We start from the raw sequence: 21,116 nt of genomic DNA on the forward strand, positions 1-21,116 counted from the left end.
CGGCCCCCAGGTAAATTTTGAGACGCTTAAAATCACAACGATTTTCTTCTGGGGGACAATGTCCCAGACACACCCCTACATGGTTTGGTTTACAAACAGGTCACCTTTTTCACCTCTTTTTCAGGTTTGCAGGTCTGGTTATATACTGTAGTTACTGAAACTGAGTGACTATGGCACTGAGTTTAGGGCACAAAATACAAATACAAAAAAATATTTGAATGTTGTGCCAACAAAGAAGATATCCAGTCCATGATATCCAGTGCCTATATGAAAACATAAAACATGTTTTTGTACTGAAATAGAACTTAGTTTCAACCAATAAATAAATCACTGAATTCAAAATTGTATGGGAAAATGTGTTCATTAGTCTCTATAGAAATGTTTATGCAAAACTAATATTTAGGGCATAACAGCATGGAGAAAATCTGTATTAAAATATTATTTCCAATATTAACCTAAAATCTATCTGGTCCAATGCACTACATTTTAGTAAAAAGAGGGAAAAGAATAGAGATGATATATCTTTTTCAGCGTTTTTTTTGCTTTTTCTGTCCTGAAATAGAATCAAGATGTGTTTTATCTGAAGAATATGGTACTGAATTCCTTGGGTCAAACTTGTTTGGGAAAATGTTTTAATTTGTCTCTATAAGTTATGCTGTTTTCTTTTTTAGGTTCTGGTTCAGGATAGGTGTAATAAAGGGATAAAAATAAACCCCATGGGACCCAATGCGCGTGGACCTATGTTTCCATCTGAACTAGTAGTGTTTTAAGGGCTACGTAAATAAAAATAAAAATCACAAAAAAACAATAGACTTGTCGGCAGATGCCTCACACAAGTTGTCTAGTGAAAAGATTGTGTAGTTCACATCCCTAACAACTAGTGATTTATAAAACTGGGGCATTCACATCCCTAACAACTAGTGATTTATAAAACTGGGTCGTTCACATCCCTAACAACTAGTGATTTATAAAACTGGATCGTTCACATCCCTAACAACTAGTCATTTATAAAACTGTGTACCGTACTTTTCGGACTATAAGCCGCCGCGTTTTTCCCCATTTTTCGACCCTGCGGCTTATATAACGGTGCGGCTTATATGTGGACAAAACCCGAAAATCGAAATATTGCTTTTTTTACTGCATTGAAATGTTATTTATCTGTTCCCTTATTTGCTAAACTTAATACAAATGAGTTAATTCTTGTTATTTGTCCGACAGTATCGTGTCCCAATGGGAGTCATTCTCTGTAGAGGTGGGAGTCATTCTCTGTAGAGGTGGGAACTTAAAGCTCAATATAAGAACGGCCATGCACCACCACCCACAGAATCGAGAAAGAGCAATCAATCTGTCAATCCTTTCCGTGTCCGGGGAGGGTGAGGTTTCCCGTGTTGAGTCAAATTAAGCCACAGGGTCCACTCCTTACATATGGTAATTAAACATTAAAACACATGCGGCTTATAGTCCAGTGCGGCTTATATATGTACACACCATTCAATTTAGCTGCTGCGGCTTATAGGCAGGTGCGGCTTATAGTGCGAAAAGTACGGTAGTTCACATCCCTAATAACTAGTGATTTATAAAACTGGGTCGGTAATTTCCCTAACAACTAGTGATTTTTAAAACTGGATTGTTCACATCCCTAACAACTAGTGATTTATAAAACTGGATCGTTCACATCCCTAACAACTAGTGATTTATAAAACTGGGTCGTTCACATCCCTAACAACTAGTGATTTATAAAACTGGGACGTTAATTTCCCTGCCTAACAACTAGTGATTTATAAAACTGGGTTGTTCATATCCCTAACAACTAGTCATTTATAAAACTAGGTTGTTCATATCCCTAACAACTAGTCATTTATAAAACTGGGTTGTTCATTTCCCTAACAACTAGTCATTTATAAAACTGTGTAGTTCATATTCCTAACAACTAGTCATTTTATCAATATGAAACCTAAATCCTTTAAATAATGTCAAGCATCCGACATGTCAAGCATTTTCCCAGGAATAGAAAAACTGAATACCACCACTTTATTTAATTTCGACTAAAACCAACAAAAAGTTGTGTATGTGTGTGTGTATATGTGTGTGTGTGTGTTAGTGTGTGTTTATACTCACAGGCTCCGTCTTCATCATAGTTACTCAGGTCTGTGCTGACTGTCCTGCTGAACTCTAACACGTTGTACCACTGATCTTTATTCATTACCCTGTACTTAGACTGCTGTGAGAGACATAGAGACACACAGAGACATGGAGACAGAGAGAGAGAGAGAGACACAGAGAGAGACCGTTACCTCTAGGAACTGATGAAACACAGGCTGATACTTTAGAGGGACAGTTACCTCTAGGAACTGATGACACACAGGCTGATACTTTAGAGGGACAGTTACCTCTAGGAACTGATGACACACAGGCTGATACTTTAGAGGGACAGTTACCTCTAGGAACTGATGACACACAGGCTGATACTTTAGAGGGACAGTTACCTCTAGGAACTGATGACACACAGGCTGATACTTTAGAGGGACAGTTACCTCTAGGAACTGATGACACACAGGCTGATACTTTAGAGGGACAGTTACCTCTAGGAACTGATGACACACAGGCTGATACTTTAGAGGGACAGTTACCTCTAGGAACTGATGACACACAGGCTGATACTTTAGAGGGACAGTTACCTCTAGGAACTGATGACACACAGGCTGATACTTTAGAGGGACAGTTACCTCTAGGAACTGATGACACACAGGCTGATACTTTAGAGGGACAGTTACCTCTAGGAACTGATGACACACAGGCTGATACTTTAGAGGGACAGTTACCTCTAGGAACTGATGACACACAGGCTGATACTTTAGAGGGACAGTTACCTCTAGGAACTGATGACACACAGGCTGATACTTTAGAGGGACAGTTACCTCTAGGAACTGATGAAACACAGGGAAAAGAGACCACGTCCTCCCAAGCAGCAGTGCCAACATGGTCTTAGCTGTGTCCATGTCCAGACTCCTCTGGTCCTTATCCTAGAGAGAGAGAAAGAGTGTTCCGTGTTCTCTGCGTTTATGACGGTTAAGGGCTACATTGATCTGTTGCGTCCGTCCGTCTATGTTTATCTTTCAATGAGGATTATCCGTTTGTTGGACAGGGTTGATGATATGTCCATTTGATGGACAGAAAAGTTGAACTTTTGGAACCAACGGATATGTCACGGATGATTAGCAAAGTTGTTTTGCAAATGCAAATGTTCTGCAAATGCGAATTAACGTCAGCTAAATGGTAAAAATGGTGCATTCATTAACCATTCACTCACACATTCACACACCGACGACAAAGGCAACCATGCAAGGTGCCAACCTGCTCATCAGGAGCAGTTGCGGATTAAGTGTCTTGCTCAAGGACACCTCGACACGCTGCCCGCTAGGAGCGGGAATCGAACCATGAACCTCCGGATTACCAGACGACTGCTCTACCTCCTGAGCCACTGTCGCCCCTAATTAACAACAAACCAACGGACAGCAATTCCTTCCATTTGTTTTATCGCAGTTTTGTGATGGATCAATGTAGCTGGACCCTAAAAGTTGAACTTAAAGAACATACGTACCCTGGAGAAGTCAAAAGCGTATCGGTAGATATTCTTGAAGGTTGCAGAGTCGTTGAGCTGACAGCGGAGGTAGTCCAGCTTGCTCTGTAATCTTTCTGTACAGTCACACCTGTAGGTGGTGCCAGTCAGACAAACTAGTCACAAACACTGCCATGTGTACATATACTGTAGTCTCAACCACCTGTCTCACCAGTGTACTGGCATAGTATTGTAACAAACGGCTCTATAATAATAATTATTCCTTATAGTAGGAGGTACAGTGGTACGGATCCACAAACCATTTTACAATACTGTACAATATATATAAAATGTGTATGTAAAAGATAATAGAAATAGCAGCAGTGTTATAGAGAATGTGCAATGTTAATTGGATAATCAAGGGTTTTGAATAAAACCATCAATATGATAGTTAAACTGTTAATCTATTGTCAAACTGTTAATAAGTGTTAATCTATAGTCAAACTGTTACTAAATGTTAATCTATAGTCAAACTGTTAGTGTTAATCTATAGTCAAACTGTTACTATGTGTTAATCTATAGTCAAACTGTTACTATGTGTTAATCTATTGTCAAACTGTTACTAAGAGTGTTAATCTATAGTCAAACTGTTAGTGTTAATCTTAGGGGTGGGAATCACCAGTTTCATCATGATACGATACGATATCGATTCTTTGGACAACGATACGATATTTGCCGATATCACAAAGTCTCTCACGATACAATACGATACGATTAGATTCAGGTGCCTGCGATCGATATGAGATGATATCATATGCCCATTTAACACAATCAGTTATGAGACTCGCCACAGGATTTTCAAAATAAGAGTATCGATATGAATCGATCTTATTACATCGCATCGATCCGATTCGATTGTTGATAATTACATCGATGTATCGATCTGGATCGATGTATCGTCCCACCCCTAGTTAATCTATAGTCAAACTGTTACTATGTGTTAATCTAGTCAAACTGTTACTCAAACTGTTACTAAGTGTTAATCTATAGTCAAACTGTTACTATGTGTTAATCTATTGTCAAACTGTTGTGTACTTACTGTAGTAGAGTCATTCCCCTTAGCCACTCCTCCTTAGTAAAAAATCCCATATTTGGTGCTTCTAATTTCCAGGCTAAAACCAACATAATAATCTAGGAGAGACAGAAGACATCTTCATTAGAACAGATCAAAATTACAAGATACAGTTCATGGTGATTTTCTGACCCTACCCCATTCACCTGCTCTTTATAGATTCACCCATTCTTTAGATGCATCCTGATTCACCCGCTCTTTATAGATTCATCCTGATTCACCTGCTCTTCATCACCTGCTCCTTATAGATGGATGATCCTAATTCACTTGCTCTTTAGGTTCACCCGCTCTTTATAGATTCATCCTGATTCACCTGCTCTTTATAGGTTCACCTGCTCCTTATAGATGCATCCTGATTCACTTGCTCTTTAGGTTCACCTGCTCTTTATAGATTCATCCTAATTCACTTGCTCTTTAGGTTCACCTGCTCTTTATAGATTGATCCTGATTCACTTGCTCTTTAGGTTCATCTCGATTCCCCTGCTCTTTAGATTCACCTGCTCCTTATAGATTCATCCTGATTCACCTGCTCTTTATAGATTAATCCTGATTATTACATGGCGTTTTAACATTCGCCGAAATGCTTGATTGTGATTGGTCAATAGCGCTCTGCAGAGGTCCGTTATTACTCGATAACGGACCTCTGCCGAGCAATAATGACCGCTGTTCGCAGCTGTTCGCAATCAAGCCCACTGACACACACTGCATTAGTGCAATCAGACACACCTGCCGGCTGCCGGCGATGACAGCGCGGAGCGACAGAACAGAACTGCGTCTGCATTTGATCTCGTCTCGTCGATGGTGTAAAATGAATTAGGTATATTGTTAGTAAGTTAGCCATGTAATAAGCATCCTGATTCACAGACTCTTTTTAGATTAATCTGCTCTTTATATTCACCCCGATTCACCTGCTCTTTATAGATTCATCCTGATTCACCAGCTCTTTATAGATTAATCTGCTCTTTATAGATTCATCCAGATTCACCTGCTCTTTATAGATTCATCATTATTCACCAGCTCTTTATAGATTAATCTGCTCTTTATAGATTCATACAGATTCACCTGCTCTTTATAGATTCATCCTGATTCACCAGCTCTTTATAGATTAACCTGCTCTTTATAGATTCATCCAGATTCACCTGCTCTTTATAGATTCATCCTGATTCACCAGCTCTTTATAGATTCCTTGAGCAATGTCAGACAGGGAATGTGGCAGCTCTTCCACACCTGTGTAGAATACTTTTTTTCAAATCCTCAAACCGTAAACATAGGCTTCTGGGGGGAGGAGGATGGGCTTAAATGCTGCAATGTCAAAATAACAAGAGACCTGCTGTTCTGTTCTCGCGTTCTGCAGCACTGACAATAACTCACGTTCTCCGGTTCCACTCCGATGTCTTCACAGAACTTCTCCATGTCGTCGGGCCCGACCACCTCATCTGGCCCAGCATACTCGTAGAACCAGGCCAGGCACTTCTTACTGGAGAACTGTTCCTCTCCACTCAGTAACCTGCCCCCATGGATCTGAGGCCTACAGAAACTGAAACAAACACAAACAACTGAATGATGAACTTTGAGTTCAATAGACAACCAGGTTGGTACATACAACACAATAACATACAGTCTGCTTCAACAATAGAAAAAACTTCAATGACAGTAAATACTGAAACACCACGATATCAGACAGACCCACCATAAAATCGTACAGACCCACCACAATAGTTTTCATATTGTTCATACTGTACATACTGCACCATTCACTTTACTGCTGTTGCTAGTTCTGGTGTAGCCACAATACCAGACCACCACAATTAGATTTCCCAAACTATTTATAAATATAGAGTGAGTGAGAGACAGACAGACAAGGTGAGAGACAGACAGACAGACAGAGTGAGAGACAGACGGACAGAGTGAGAGACAGACCGACAAGGTGAGAGACACAGACAGACAGAGTGAGTGAGAGAGTCAGTGAGAGACAGACAGTTTACCTGGTGATTTTATTCTTGCGGAGCCCATGGTCGTCTGACCCCGAGGACTTTCTCTTCTTCTTAACAGGCATCTCTGAGGCTGGACTAGGCTGCTGGTTCTGGACTGGAGCTGAAACACAGAAAGAACAAACACGTCGTTAGGAGACTCCAGCCACAGTGGACCTTATACACCAATTATCAACCACACGTTAGCTGTACATGTATTAGGGCTGTGAAACGGATGTTCAATATTCAATGAATGAATGAATAGTTTATTTCAAACAATAAAATAGCAATAAAAGAAATAATGTAAAAAAAAAAGAGAAGACAAAGATCATTTGCCGTGAATGAAATTAAATAAAAAATAATAATAAACAAAACAATCTCTTGTCCGAATTGTATTGTTATTGCAATAAACCCTTAACATTGTGTTTAATGGTCTTCCAACAAAATCACGTGTCCATCGATCAAAGTTAATATATATAACCATTACTTATAATAAATAATAAGCTATTATACAATCAATAGGCTACTGTCCATCCAGTATCTTTAGAAAGGAAAAGGTATATGCTGACTAGCAGTGTTAATTTAGTCAGCGAAAATGATGACCAAATATGGTCGTCAACGAAGCTTTTTCCCCTGACGACGAGACGTCACGTTAATGTAGATCATGTGACACTATAACGTGACTAAATAATGAATGCAATGTTGTTGACTACAAACGACAACACAATTTGGTTTACAAAATATGATCTTGCCGAAATCTCTCTTCATTTTAAGACGAGACAAAAATACTTCATGTTATTATTAGTGCAGTATTTCCATTTCCTGTGTGCAGCGCAAGGACTTTGATTAATTTCCTCACTCACGTTATTTGTTCAGCATTCTAGATAGCAGTAACTGCACACGGCATGGGTTTAATGGAACAATGGCGGGGCAACAGGGTCTCGGTGGTCTTGTATACAGTGGGCTTGGACTTGGCAGAATGTATTGTTGAAAGTGAAAGACGAGGAGACTAGTTTGAAACTAACTGCTACGTTACTGTTAGCATTAGCAACTAGCTAGCTGTCAAATCATCTCTAATTGATTCTCGCATTCCCTTTACTTCTCACACTGGACACTAATGCAGGAAACAATCCCACAGCTGCCACCAATGTAACCGAGGAATAGTCCGCCTATACTTTCAAACTATAGTAAAATAAAATCACGGGAGAATGATATCTGGGCCCTGTTCCTCGTACCTTAGCCGGATCATTTTCAGCATTCTGAATTATGTTTTTGTGCTTCGTTTTTCTAGAGGGGGCTTTTGAAATGTAAAATAATAGACCTAAAATGCTGATACTAAATTTAGTTTGTCCTAAATAATGCATGTTATATACGGCGCTCGCGAGGTGCGATATACACATTATGTGGTTATTTTAATAACGCGCAGCATTGCAAATGTGAATCCCGCGGGATGTTTTTAATGAATGAAACCTATCGCTCGTTTGGCTCCGATTCCTTTCATATTCTCCACTGTGGATGTTTAACGGAGCGCCTGGATTTTGTTTCATTCAAGGATAAATTGAAGTCTTCATGCGTTGATTGTGGATATGAATTACGACAAATCTGAATATGTGGATTATTGAATTGTCACTGTCACTCACACGTTATTGTGATATTGTAACTGGGATTAAAATGTTTGAGGAGATACGCTGTTTGATTTGATGATGTGGACGTGACTTGAGAAAATTAATGAGCAATTGCAAGCCTTTGACGTTTTGATGAATGCATTTGAGAAAATGCATTTATCTGTTCAAGCACGGTTAGGGTTATCGGATGATGAACAAGAAGGTGATTAACACTTTGGATGCCACGCCCGAGATTTCTCGGGTTTACCCCCCGCGGGTTGAATGCCCATCACAAGAATACTCAGTTTTTTTATTAGCGATCTGAAATCATATTGCATCAAGCGAGCCTACCGTTGGAGATCCAGTCACCCCAGGCGCTCAGATGTGAAAAAAGCGCCCCCTATCGTCTCCCAGATGGTAAATCACCCTTTTGGATTGGACTCAATGAAAGTGAATGGGAGAAAGGATTTCTGACTCCACATTTTACTTCTCACTGATGTAACCGGGGTCTACCAGAGTTCATTCTGGAGCCGTGGTGCCGCGGCGAATATGTTTTTTACTGTATACACGATGGATCAATCAAATGAGCGATTTTTTCGAATGGCAATCGGAAATTGGAATAAACCATTTGGATACCATCTGATCTCAGGTAAGGAATCTATGTTATCAGTCTTAGGATAATCAGACTCGTTTTCATGGATATATAAGCGTTTCCCCTATATGTGATATGGCTGTTTTGACTGTAAAAGCCATCAGGAAATAAGAGCAGCGATTATCAGCGTGCGGGCGGCACGAGCGTGCGTGCGCACACATATACTATCGATTATCTAGCGTTTATTTGAAAACGATTCATAAATAGGCAGACAAATGACAACGTTCTAGAATATTCCAGTAAAAGACGATTATCATAGAATGTGTTGTTTTTTCCGCGAAAACGAGTGATTTTCAAAATGCTATCAAACTGAAATGAAGCGATAAAAAAACAATCTGCTTTGACAATGTTAACTGGAAAATGAGTATTTGATAAGCGACGGGCAGATTAGACACATAGCCATAACTATGCAAAACATAGATTAGGCGATATTAACGTTAACATTGGAGTGGATTTGGGCATTCAAGGGGGTAAAAAGGAAAACACGGCTGGCTCTCAAAGTGTTAACATGACTGGTGTCACTGGTATAAACCAAAGGTTAATCAATTCAATGCATGTATGGATGATGTCCGAAACAGATTAAACCCTGATTAATAGTGAAACTGTAGCTCCCTCCAAGCCTCTTATTTCGGGGGTCGAGCCTTGAAAAGTTTGGGAACCATGTATTTATATTAGGGATGTCCGATATTATCGGCCGATATTGGCATAAAAATTTGATTTTAGAATTATATTTTTTTACATTTATTTAACCTTTATTTACCCAGGCAAGCAAGTAAGAACAAATTATTATTTTATTTATTGTCAAAGTATGCATAATGTTGTGTTAATTACACGACAAGAGATATGTAATGTTAATTAACTGAAATTATTCCGTTTTTGGGGGGGGGGGGGACGGGGGGGGGGGGGACGACGACGACGACGACCCTGCATACATCGGTATCGGTTGATATCGGTATCGGAAATTAAGAGTTGGACAATATCGGTATCGGTAAAAAAAACAATATCGAGCATCCCTAATTTATATATAAAGTACATGATACCTAAGCCGAGCGCATACAGTACAGATATCCTCATAAGTATCTATTAATTCGTATCAATTAGATACTATTTGGGCTTGTTTGTATCTACTTATTCTGAACGAGTTTAACTAATTATTTCCGCTAGCAAGATCTCATTCGATTATTCAATCCATTACCTACTGCCAGCAGGCACATTTAAAGAAATATAATCTGATTGATTGGGGTAATGAGGGATTTAAAATTAGCCTATAGATTATGCATCTAACTTGTCGGCGAGGCTATTGAGCCGTACTGTACCCATTCTGCAATCTTTTAATAAAGTTTTAAATCAATCAATCAATGGCGTTAGAAAATCAGGATTTCTGCGATCGACATCTGCTGTCTTTTCAACTGAGGCGGCCGCGCGCAATTATCCTGAGTATCAAGTCTGGTTCGAATTAACGAGACTGAATCAGCGTTCGAGGAACAGGGAAAGCGCAGATTCAAACATCGGGTTAATTGAATCTGGATAATGGGACTTTTGATCGACTTAGTTGAACCAGGTACGGGGAATAGTGCCCTGATTAGGCTTGGGCGGTATGACTTTTCATACCGTTATACCTTGATTACCTAATACCCCGGTATACGGTATATGACGTTATGACTTTCATTATCATCAGCGGGGGGGTGGCAACCCGTGTTACCAAGTAAACAAATCACGGAGATGGCCAGTTCGCCCGCAGCAATCTAGTGCTAACGTTAAGCTCTCAGAATGGTAGCAGTTAGCCCGCAGCAATCTAGTGCTAACATTAAGCTCTCAGAATGGTAGCAGCTCGCCCGCAGCATCTAGTGCTAACGTTAAGCTCTCAGAATGGTAGCAGTTCGCCCGGAGCTCTAGTGCTAACGTTAAGCTCTCAGAATGGTAGCAGTTCGCCCGCAGCTCTAGTGCTAACGTTAAGCTCTCAGAATGGTAGCAGCTCGCTCGCAGCTCTAGTGCTAACGTTAAGCTCTCAGAATGGTAGCAGCTCGCCCGCAGCTCTGGTATGCGTGCCATTAGCGTTAGCCCCGCTTCTAGACCTCTTTTCTTTTGGAAAGAATGATAATTTTTTTTTTTATTATTATAATTTTTATTTCTTTTTACTATTCTACTAAGAGGTTGATTAGTCGACTACGGCTCCTTTCGACCGATTAGTCGACTAATAGGGGTCAGCCCTATTACACACTGATCCATATTTAATATATGATGACTCTCCTCTCTCTCACCTCTCAACCCTGCTCCTCTCTCTCAAAGACAGATGTGCTTTCATTCTCAACAAAACCATCAACATTGACTCAGCTTTAACACATTCGGGGCCATTGGGATTAGACAGGGCCCACTCTATACGGCCAGCATTTCAAAACAACCTTTAATTGTGCGTGAGGCTGTTTGTAGAGCTAAATCTATACTTTATATTATTGCTATCTGTCCATTCTCATTGTCAATTGACACTATAAAGTAAACCGTCCCTTCAATATGCCTTAAATAAATATTTTTCTCATCAATACGTTCCCATTTTATAGCGTCTTGAATATGAACGTTATAGCAGAATGTTCTGGGGTATTTCCTGGAACGCAAAATATAGGGTGCTAAGCTAATAACGTTAAATCGAATGGCGTTTCGGCTATAGACAAGCTAGAGCTAAAACTCAAAATGCATATTGTCGGTATCATGGTCCACCATGAATGCATGAAGGGGGGGGGGGGGGGGGTTGGGGGACGTTGTTTCTGATTATTGATTACCAATAACGGCATTAGCCTCAGTAGCCCCATTCGCTGACCGGGTGGACGGTCAGGGCTGTAATTGACGTCAAATCGCTCTTACTGGTGGCCGGTTGGACTGCAAAAAGGATTTCCCAGTTATCGATCGCCATCTGGTAGATCCATATGTCCATTGGCTGATGATATATTCCTTTACTGCATACTGAATTCAGCGTCCCAAAAACTATTCTAGGCCATCGGCTACACGCATAGCTTTAGGCTAACGGAAAAGTCCATTCATATTATTACAAAAAAAAAAACTGTCTGTAACAGGGAACACTGCATTATCGAGACAGCGCCCCTACGAGAATCTGGCCGGTAATGCACTTTTCCGAATTCCAAGAGTAGGGTAAATCTGCAGTGCCGCTCGGTGACATTGAGTAGGATATTACAATGGAATAGAAGCCAAAACAACCTTGCCACGTATATATACGTGGTTGGCCATTTTAACACTTTGAATGCCGACAACGTATTATTGTCTTATCAGACCCCCCGTTGAGTGCCGACGACGTGTATTGTCGTTTGATTTTTTTATTAGCGATCTGAATTCATATTTCATCAACCGAGTCTCCCGTTGGTACAGCAGACCCTCTAGGAGCTCAGATGGGAAAATACGCCCCCTATCGTCTATCCCTGTGTAACTGCAGGTCAGTCGATTAGACTGGGAGATCCCTGTGGGGGGAGCCTACTGGCTCCATTGTGCTGGCGAGCCGTCTGATGAGGGATCTGATCGCGAGTTGGAAAGCAGCCTGGAATATATATTTACAGCAGCCAATAATCAATCAATAAACGCAATCGATATTTGGAATGGCGATCAGGAATTGGAATAATCTTTTTGGAGAACATCTGATCTAAGGTAAGGAATCTATGTTACCAGTTTTAGGATAATCAGACCTGTATTCACGGAGATATCAGCATGTGGCGTATGCGTGTGTGTGATCTTGAGGAAATGGATAATAGATTTTTCAGCCCGCCTCTATAGCGTGCATAAGTACACATATACTATCGATAATCTAGCGTTTATTTGAAAACGATTCATAAATAGGCCGACAAATGACAACGTGTCTAGTGTATTCGAGAATATTCCAATAAATGCCGTTTATGGGGGAATCTTTCAATTTTCCGAAAAATTTTGAGAAACGATAGCTTTTCGAAATGCTATAAAAAGGATTATGAACCGATAAAAAACAATCCGTTTCGACAATGTTGACTGCAAACAAGTCATTGATAAGCGACGGGCAGATTAGACACATAGCCATAATTTAAAACATAGATTATGCGTTTTTAACGCTAACATTGAAGTGGATGATGGCATTCAACGGGGTAAAACGGTAAACAAGGCCGGCACTGATAGTGTTAAGCATGCACATATATATACGTGGTTGGCCCCGAATGTGTTAATGACCTCTTTCTTATATCCGCGGCGCTAACAGAAATAAAAACAACTCAGGCCTATGTTAACATGCAGATTAAGGACGATAATGTCTTGTATGAACTACCAGTAGGGCTGCACGATTTTGGGAAATAATCTAATTGCGATTTTTCTGACAGATATTGCGATTGCGATTAAATTTGCGATTATAATAATATTTTTTTTTAAGCAGCCCCACAGAGGTTTATTGTAAAATGCGGCTTGCATCTGGCCTACGCACTGGGTCTGTTCGGGACACCGAGCCTGAAAATGTTTCTTTTTACCTGGGAATCGATACCGGTACCCAACAGTACCTCATTTCTGTACTTTACTCTCCCTCTCTCTGAAGTCTAAACTTCACAACACACAATCTAAAACCCCTTACCTCCCTCTCCCAAACCGTTCCTACAACAATAACAACAACTTGCAAAGGAGATCTCATATCTCAATGGGACTTCCTGGTTAAAAAAAGTTTAAAAAAATTAAATAATAATCACTATTTGCATTTTTTTTTGCGATTTGCTAATTGCATCATTTCAAATCGTGATTTCGATTTAAAATCGATTAATCGTTCAGCCCTAACTACCAGTAATATAAATCATATTAACAACAAAAATGTGTTCCATCTTCATGTCAGAAAACACACACAGAACAGGGGGAGAGGGAGTGAGAACACACACACACACACAGAGAACAGGGGGAGAGGGAGTGAGAACACACACACACACAAACAGGGAGAGAGGGAGTGAGAACACATGTTTTTCCCATACATTTGCAACCTCCAGAAAATGGTCAGCGCATGCCTCAGCGTAGTGTCGCTCCTCTGTTTTACTCATAGTTAACGCAAATGACTGCAGAGTCCACTTACAGGTTTAGTTATCCGCCCACAAGCACCACACTCCAGCAGCGTAGATTGGTGAGGCCCCGTGGAGGTGTTTTGCCCCCCCCCCCCCCCCCACTTTTTCTCCTCCTTTTTCCGTGATTTTTCTCCCATCCCAATTTCCTCTCGTGCCAATTCTCCCTGTCCTGTCCTGATCGTTGCTCGCATGTGCCCCCCACTGCAGGGTTTCCGTTGTCCGGTAATTACAGTTTTTTTTACCGGGGAAATCTGTTGAAGTCCGACATATTTAAATATCTCCGGTCATAATGTCCTGTGAAAATAATTCCCTCTAAGTAGGGCTGGGCGATATGGCCCAAATATGATATCACAATATTTTCTGACCTTTCAGCGATACACATCACGATGTTTTTCTTTTTTCCCCCAAACAATTCATTATGAGGCTTACCAAGACAGTATTTGAGTTTGCAAGCTAAGATTAAAGACAAAATAAAATACCCATGCATTTAGCATTTTTATATTATATATTAGATTTAGATTATTGGATTATTAGATTATATATAGCATATATTTAGCAATGAGATATATGATTTAGATATGAAATATGATGAATTGAAAATGGGGGACCCTGATGTAAACTAGACAAAAGTCTTTCTCTAGTCTGCATTCCCTTAACAATTGTATGTATTGAGCTGTACTGTACCCATTCTGCAATATGTTAATAAAGTTATCAATCAATCAATAGAATTTTAGCATTTTTATGAAACTACTGTATATTTGTATGTCTCTAAATGTTTTGATGAATTGAAAATGGAGGACCCTTATGTAAAAAAGCCGAAAGTATTTTTCTGGTCTTCATCCTCCAGTCCACTGTTGTTGTATTCAGCTGTACTGTATTGTATCCATTCTGCAATCTGTTAATAAAGTTCTCATTCATTCATTCATTCTGACGGCAAAAAGAATAATTTTGATTGACAGTCGAGTCTGCCAATTACGTCACACCGCTTGCACCCGCCCTGCTGTTCTTAGCACCAATCGGCAAGCGCTTATTCGTTTTTAACTTCCGGTAAATCTGCCATTGATCTACACCAGGGGTCCCAAACCTTTTTTGAACCAAGATCTACTTTTTAATTTACCACCTAGCCGAGAGCTACCAGCCAAAATTGTATATTGTAAGCAGTCATTTGAGGCTTTATAAAAGCAGCATAATGAACACAAATCTGCCAGTGCCGAGTCCGACCTCATCTTAAATAACAAACAACATTGCTTGTTGTAGTTAACACTTTGAGTGCCGGGACCCGTCTTTAGACGTCTTTGCTGGCCATGCTAAAGTTGCCGGAGGACGCGTTACGTCGTCCTTATATCAATATTTAAAAAAATCTGCGATCGGATTCATATGTCCCCTCCGCTGGCCTGAGATCCACCAGCAGGACCCACTGAGCTCTCTGGCGGTTCAGGAGCGCCATCTGGTGGCCGATCGGCGCAATCGCCAAACAGGATGTTGAATAGAGGTTGTCATGACGACCGTAGTACTTCCGGGCGCTCGCTATAGTTCATGGGACTCTGGCTCGTCACGCTACACGGTGATCGATTGGCAATAACTTGATAAACAACATGATTTGGACGTATATACCATTATACAAGCTGGAGATGGACCGGGTAAAAATATATCCCATAATGATAAGATTTCTACTCGACGATGATCGCCCAACGGCGCGCGGAGACTGGGGTGAGTTTCAGCGTGTAACGTTACCGTCTTCGATACTAACTGCTATTATCAACATTTGACCCACATTAGATGATTGGTATAACGCTGCCCACGGAATTATAAATGCCCCCTCGCCCATCCGGTCAACATCAGATGACGTGTAGTAACTTCTAGAAGTACGTCTAGTTGGAATTTTTTATATCGCGCTGATTGCCATCAAACTGTATTTCATCATCAATATAATGCATTTGGGGCTATATATCACGTTCTGGAGAAAGCTGCAGAAAGAGATGAAAACATACTTATACATTAGACCATACTTTACTATGAATATGTGAATGAAAAAGTTTAACGTTGCTACACAATGAACAATACATATAGGACTTTGAATGGGCCCTAATAATGGCAATGTAGCAATAGAATTAAAAAAGTTATAGCCCTGCAAAGAAGGGGACTTTCTCCATAGACAAATAGCGCTGGCAATCTATGGTATATCATGAATTTAACCTTAGGCAGCCAAAGTGTTAACAAGGAGAGGCAGAGTTGATTTTGCAAATTATTATTATTATTCTTTTTTTATAATCTAATTTTATTAATCGAGATCTACTTGAAATCAGCCCGCGATCTACCTGTCGATCGCGATCGACTGGTTGGGCACCACTGATCTACACGGACAGAAAACCACAACAAACTTACCGTGGCTAATAACGCTAGCTCCCCGCGGCCCACGGAGTAGGCTACCAGCGCTCCGCAGAAGTACTAAACGAGGCATAATGATTTTACTGCAACAAATGTTATAGGGCTGTCTTAAATAATTCGAAGCTTCGTTCGATGGCACAAGCTTCGAACATTAAAAAAAAATCGAAGTATATATATATATAAAAAAGAAAAAAAAACGTTTTTTTTTTCAAAAAAAATTTTACTTCGATTTTTGTGTGTGTGCGTGTGCGCGCGCATGGGGCCATTGGGTGGGGCCGGGGGACAAATACACTGGAGCAAAGTAACCCAGCTCAGCACTGCCAAAATTATATCATCACTATTGCCTGTTTGAAGGATATCATCCTCAAACACATATACACCTACATGCCTTGTAGAATTCCACACATAAGAAAGAAAGATAGTGGGATGAATAAACAAAATGGGAAATAAAATGTAGAAATGCATGCAATACATAAATAAATATGAATCTCCATATATGAAATAGAACATTTAGATAAGGTGCTACTGAGATGTTTTGGTGAGTTCTTTGTTTTTTTGTGGAAGTAGCCCTTCTTAAAAATGCATGAACATTCACTGATAATTGGTCTGTAGTGGAGTCTACAAGGTCTACATTGCCGGACCATGTAGAATCCGGACCTTGTAGACTGACATAATTCTGTGCATAGTTTAGTCCAGTGGTTCCCAAAGTCGGGGTCGCAACCCAAAGGTGGGCCGCGAGCAGCCACGGGAGGGTCACGAGATGATTAAAAAAAAAAAAAAAAAAAAAAAAAAAAATCAAATCTTTTATTTAAAAAAAAAATTGTCAGGCCACTGAACTCAGAAGCAGGCCAGGACAGTGTTTCTAGTTGTATTCTAAAATTCTATTGTATTCTAAAATGTGACTATATGGTTTTATATTAACTTAAAGGGGACATGCGTTGCTATTCCTAGCACTATTTGGGCAACTTTACACAATTCCTGTGAGTGTATTGAAGACATCTGTACGTTTTTTTTCAAAAAAATGCATTGTTTTATATTTCTAATTAAGTACTCAAGTACTCATTTTTCAGCTTCAAGATTTCAGGCTGTTAAGGCCTGGCTCCGCCCATAAGCACTTTGAGTGACAGTCTGTGGCGCGGCCAGACCGCGGTAGGGTGGCGTCCGGACGGGGGCTCTCAACCCCCGTGGCACCACATCCATATGCAGCTGACCTAACGTCCCACTTAAGCCACCCCGCGGCCAATGCATGCAGCGGAATCCGGACATTTTATCCTCGGGGGGAGAGGGAGAGAGAGAGAGAGAGAGAGAGAGAGAGAGAACTCTCTCTCTCTCTCTCTAGACTAGTGCATGCAGAGTATGAGGAAGTGGTTTCCACTCGCTGTGTACAGTCAGTCTATGTAGATTGTGGGTGTGGGCGGGCATTAGCTACAACCACAGAGCCAATCACATCACTGTCTGCTACCCAGAGCCTGAGTAACGTCATTCAGGCCTTCAAATCAGGATGGCCTAATTTACTGGAGAAGGAAATGATCTGAGCTGAATCAGAGCAATCCGCCAATATGGTATTTAGACACTAAAACACATTGATACTAACTCCTATTACTATAATACAATGCTAGAGACTGAAAAATTACATTTATAACGCATGTCACCTTTAATAAATAAACAAAAACGAAAAATCTACTTATTTCAACGAACATTTCAAACTAAATAACAGATTATGCACATAAAACGCTGAAAACAACCGAAGCAACAATAGTATTTTAATGAGGCTATTATTATTTTGCAACAAGTTAGCCCTCTCATAAATAGCACATATAAATGAATAACTAACTTGAACTAACTTAACACTTTGGTTGCCTAAGGTTAAATTAATGATATACCATAGATTGCCAGCGCTATTTGTCTATGGAGAAAGTCCCCTTCTTTGCAGGGCTATAACTTTTTAAATTCTATTGCTACATTGCCATTATTAGGGCCCATTCAAAGTCCTATATGTATTGTTCATTGTGTAGCAACGTTAAACTTTTTCATTCACATATTCATAGTAAAGTATGGTCTAATGTATAAGTATGTTTTCATCTCTTTCTGCAGCTTTCTCCAGAACGTGATATATAGCCCCAAATGCATTATATTGATGATGAAATACAGTTTGATGGCAATCGGGGCGATATAAAAAATTCCAACTAGACGTACTTCTAGAAGTTACTACACGTCATCTGATGTTGACCGGATGGGCGAGGGGGCGTTTATAATTCCGTGGGCAGCGTTATACCAATCATCTAATGTGGGTCAAATGTTCATCATAGCAGTTAGTGTCGAACACGGTAATATTACACGCTAAAACTCACCCCAGTCTCCGCGGGCCGTTGGGCGATCAGCGTGGGGTAGACAGTTTTCCATTATGGGATGTTGAAATAGTCGGTCCATTTCCAGGTTGTATAATAATATATACGTCCAAATCATGTTGTTTTTTCGAGTTATTTGCAGCGATCGATGTTCACTGTGTGAAGACAGAGTCTCTCTAACATTAGCGAGTGCCCGGACCCCATATGGAGTGAGTCCTACCGGGTTAAAGGTTGACATCCGGTTTCGATCTGCCGATCGGCCACCAGATGGCGGTCTTGAACCGCTAGAGGATTGAGAGGAGATCACACTTGTGTCTCAGGCCAGCGGAGGGACATTATGGATCAGATCGCAGATTTTTGAAATATTGATATAAAGACGACGTAAAGCGTCCCCCGGCAACTTTAGCATCGCCAGCAAAGACGTCTAAAGACGCCCCCTGGCAGTCAAAGTGTTAATAGGATTGAAGTGATATTTGGCTTAAAAAATCTGTCACCTGGCAAAAAAAAAAAAAAAAAAAGCCTGACGATGTGAATTGGGCCGCGGCTCTCTGATGCCTAATTTTCTGGGTCGAGGCCTGAATAGTTTGGGAACCCCTGGTTTAGTCTACACAGGCCATATTTCAAATAATCAAAATCTTACTTCATTCATCTTAAACATTCTTGATTTGGGGGATTGGTAGTTCCCATGAAATCTGAAGTTGTTCAAACGACAACAGCGATCCACCTTGAATTAAATCACACAGCCGAGTGAAACCTTGTTGGCTGCGTCACAGTCACGAAAGGGGCTACTTAACACTTTAACTGCCGGAAGACGCTTTTAGGCGTCCTTCCCGGCCATGCTCAAGTTGCCGAAGACGCCGTAACTCGTCTTTGATATCAATATTTCAAAAATCTGTGATCGGAATCATATTTCCTTTGCGGGGCCCTGAGACACAAGTGTGATCTCCTCTCAATCCTCTAGCGGTTCAAGACCGCCATCTGGTGGCCGATCGGCAGATTCGAAAAAACGGATGTTACCTTTAACCCGGTAGGACTCACTCCATATGGGGTCCGGGCACTCGCTAGTGTTAGAGAGACTCAGTCTTCACACAGTGAACATCGATCGCTGCAAATAACTCAAAAAAACAACATGATTTGGACGTATATATTATTATACAACCTGGAAATGGACCGGATATTTCTATATCCCATAATAGGAAAATGTCTGTTCCACACTCATCACCCAACGGCGCGAGGAAGATACGGTAAGATTCAGCGTTATTTTTCAATGTGTACGATACTAACTGCTATGATGAACATTTGACCCACATTAGATGAATGGTATAACGCTGCCCACGGAATTATAAACGCCCCCTCGGCCATCCGGTCAACATCAGATTACGTGTAGTAACTTCCAGAAGTCCGTCCAGTTGGATTTTTTTTATATCGCGCCGATTGCCATCAAACTGTATTTCATCATCAATATAATGCATTTGGGGCTATAGATCACGTTCTGGAGAAAGCTGCAGAAAGAGATGAAAACATACTTATACATTAGACCATACTTTAGTATGAATATGTGAATGAAAAAGTTTAACGTTGCTTCACCCTGAACAATACATGTAGGACATTGAATGGGCCCTAATAATGGCAATTTAGCAATAGAATTAAAAAAGTTATAGCCCTGCAAAGAAGGGGAATTTCTCCATAGACAAATAGAGCCGGCAACCTATGGTATATCATGAATTTAGCCTTAGGCAATCAAAGTGTTAATTCATTAATCCAATCCACTTTATTTATAGAGCACATTTAAAAACAACGAAGTTTACCAAAGTGCTGTACAAGTCCCACAACATAAGATAATTAAAAAAAATTAAAAATCGAAGCTTCGAATTAAAATCGAAGCTCGGCCCCGAAGCTTCGATTGCCAAAAAAAGCTTGCTATCTATCTATGTCGTCCTCGGACGTAGCTATGTTCGGGTAAATACGCTGATGTTATTGAACGTGTAACTATATAACGTTAATGCCACAAAACGAATGTCTTTGTTAATCATAAGTAGTAACTTGATGCAGTAGTGTGTGTGTGGGGGCGGCGTTGTTCAAAAGTTTGAACGTGTGGACCAGATTGACGAGACACAATCCTCTTGGGCAAAACATCACGATATCCACGATACGTTAAAAAAGTGTATCGTTAATGAACTGTACCCGATATTTATATAATATTGTCATATCGCCCAGCCCTACCTCTAAGCACAATTTGAATTGTATTAAAATAGTTACATTTGTTTCATTGTTGCTTCACCAAGCAGGTCTAATAATGACAACGATGTGTGTTCCTATATCATATCACGCGCACAGCAAGTTTGCAGCGCGACCTGTGGTTTGCTGATGAGAATGGCGGGGCGGGAGCTGATGCTGGAT

General features: G+C 40.5%; 1 protein-coding gene across 4 annotated transcripts in view; it reads right to left on the minus strand.

The window, feature by feature from the left end:
* The window catches only part of dcun1d5 (DCN1, defective in cullin neddylation 1, domain containing 5), an 83,124-nt gene that overhangs the window by 39,863 nt on the left and 22,145 nt on the right, over window positions 1-21,116 (minus strand). For 2 of the 4 annotated variants that reach the window (XM_084317476.1, XM_084317477.1), the window contains exons 2-7: window positions 6,677-6,785; window positions 6,063-6,228; window positions 4,659-4,750; window positions 3,602-3,710; window positions 2,919-3,023; window positions 2,119-2,221 (exon numbers count right to left, since the gene is read on the minus strand). In XM_084317476.1, the coding sequence (XP_084173602.1) occupies window positions 2,119-2,221; window positions 2,919-3,023; window positions 3,602-3,710; window positions 4,659-4,750; window positions 6,063-6,228; window positions 6,677-6,747 (646 nt within the window). In that variant the 5' untranslated portion in view covers window positions 6,748-6,785. Of the gene's footprint in view, window positions 1-2,118; window positions 2,222-2,918; window positions 3,024-3,601; window positions 3,711-4,658; window positions 4,751-6,062; window positions 6,229-6,676; window positions 6,786-13,991; window positions 14,017-21,116 lie in introns of those variants that run through there. The other 2 variants (XM_084317478.1, XM_084317479.1) reach the window with 2 other exon arrangements.

This window comes from Notolepis coatsorum (assembly GCF_963971535.1).
Source record: "Notolepis coatsorum genome assembly, chromosome: 1".
In the NCBI taxonomy this organism is placed as follows: Eukaryota; Metazoa; Chordata; class Actinopteri; order Aulopiformes; family Paralepididae; genus Notolepis; species Notolepis coatsorum.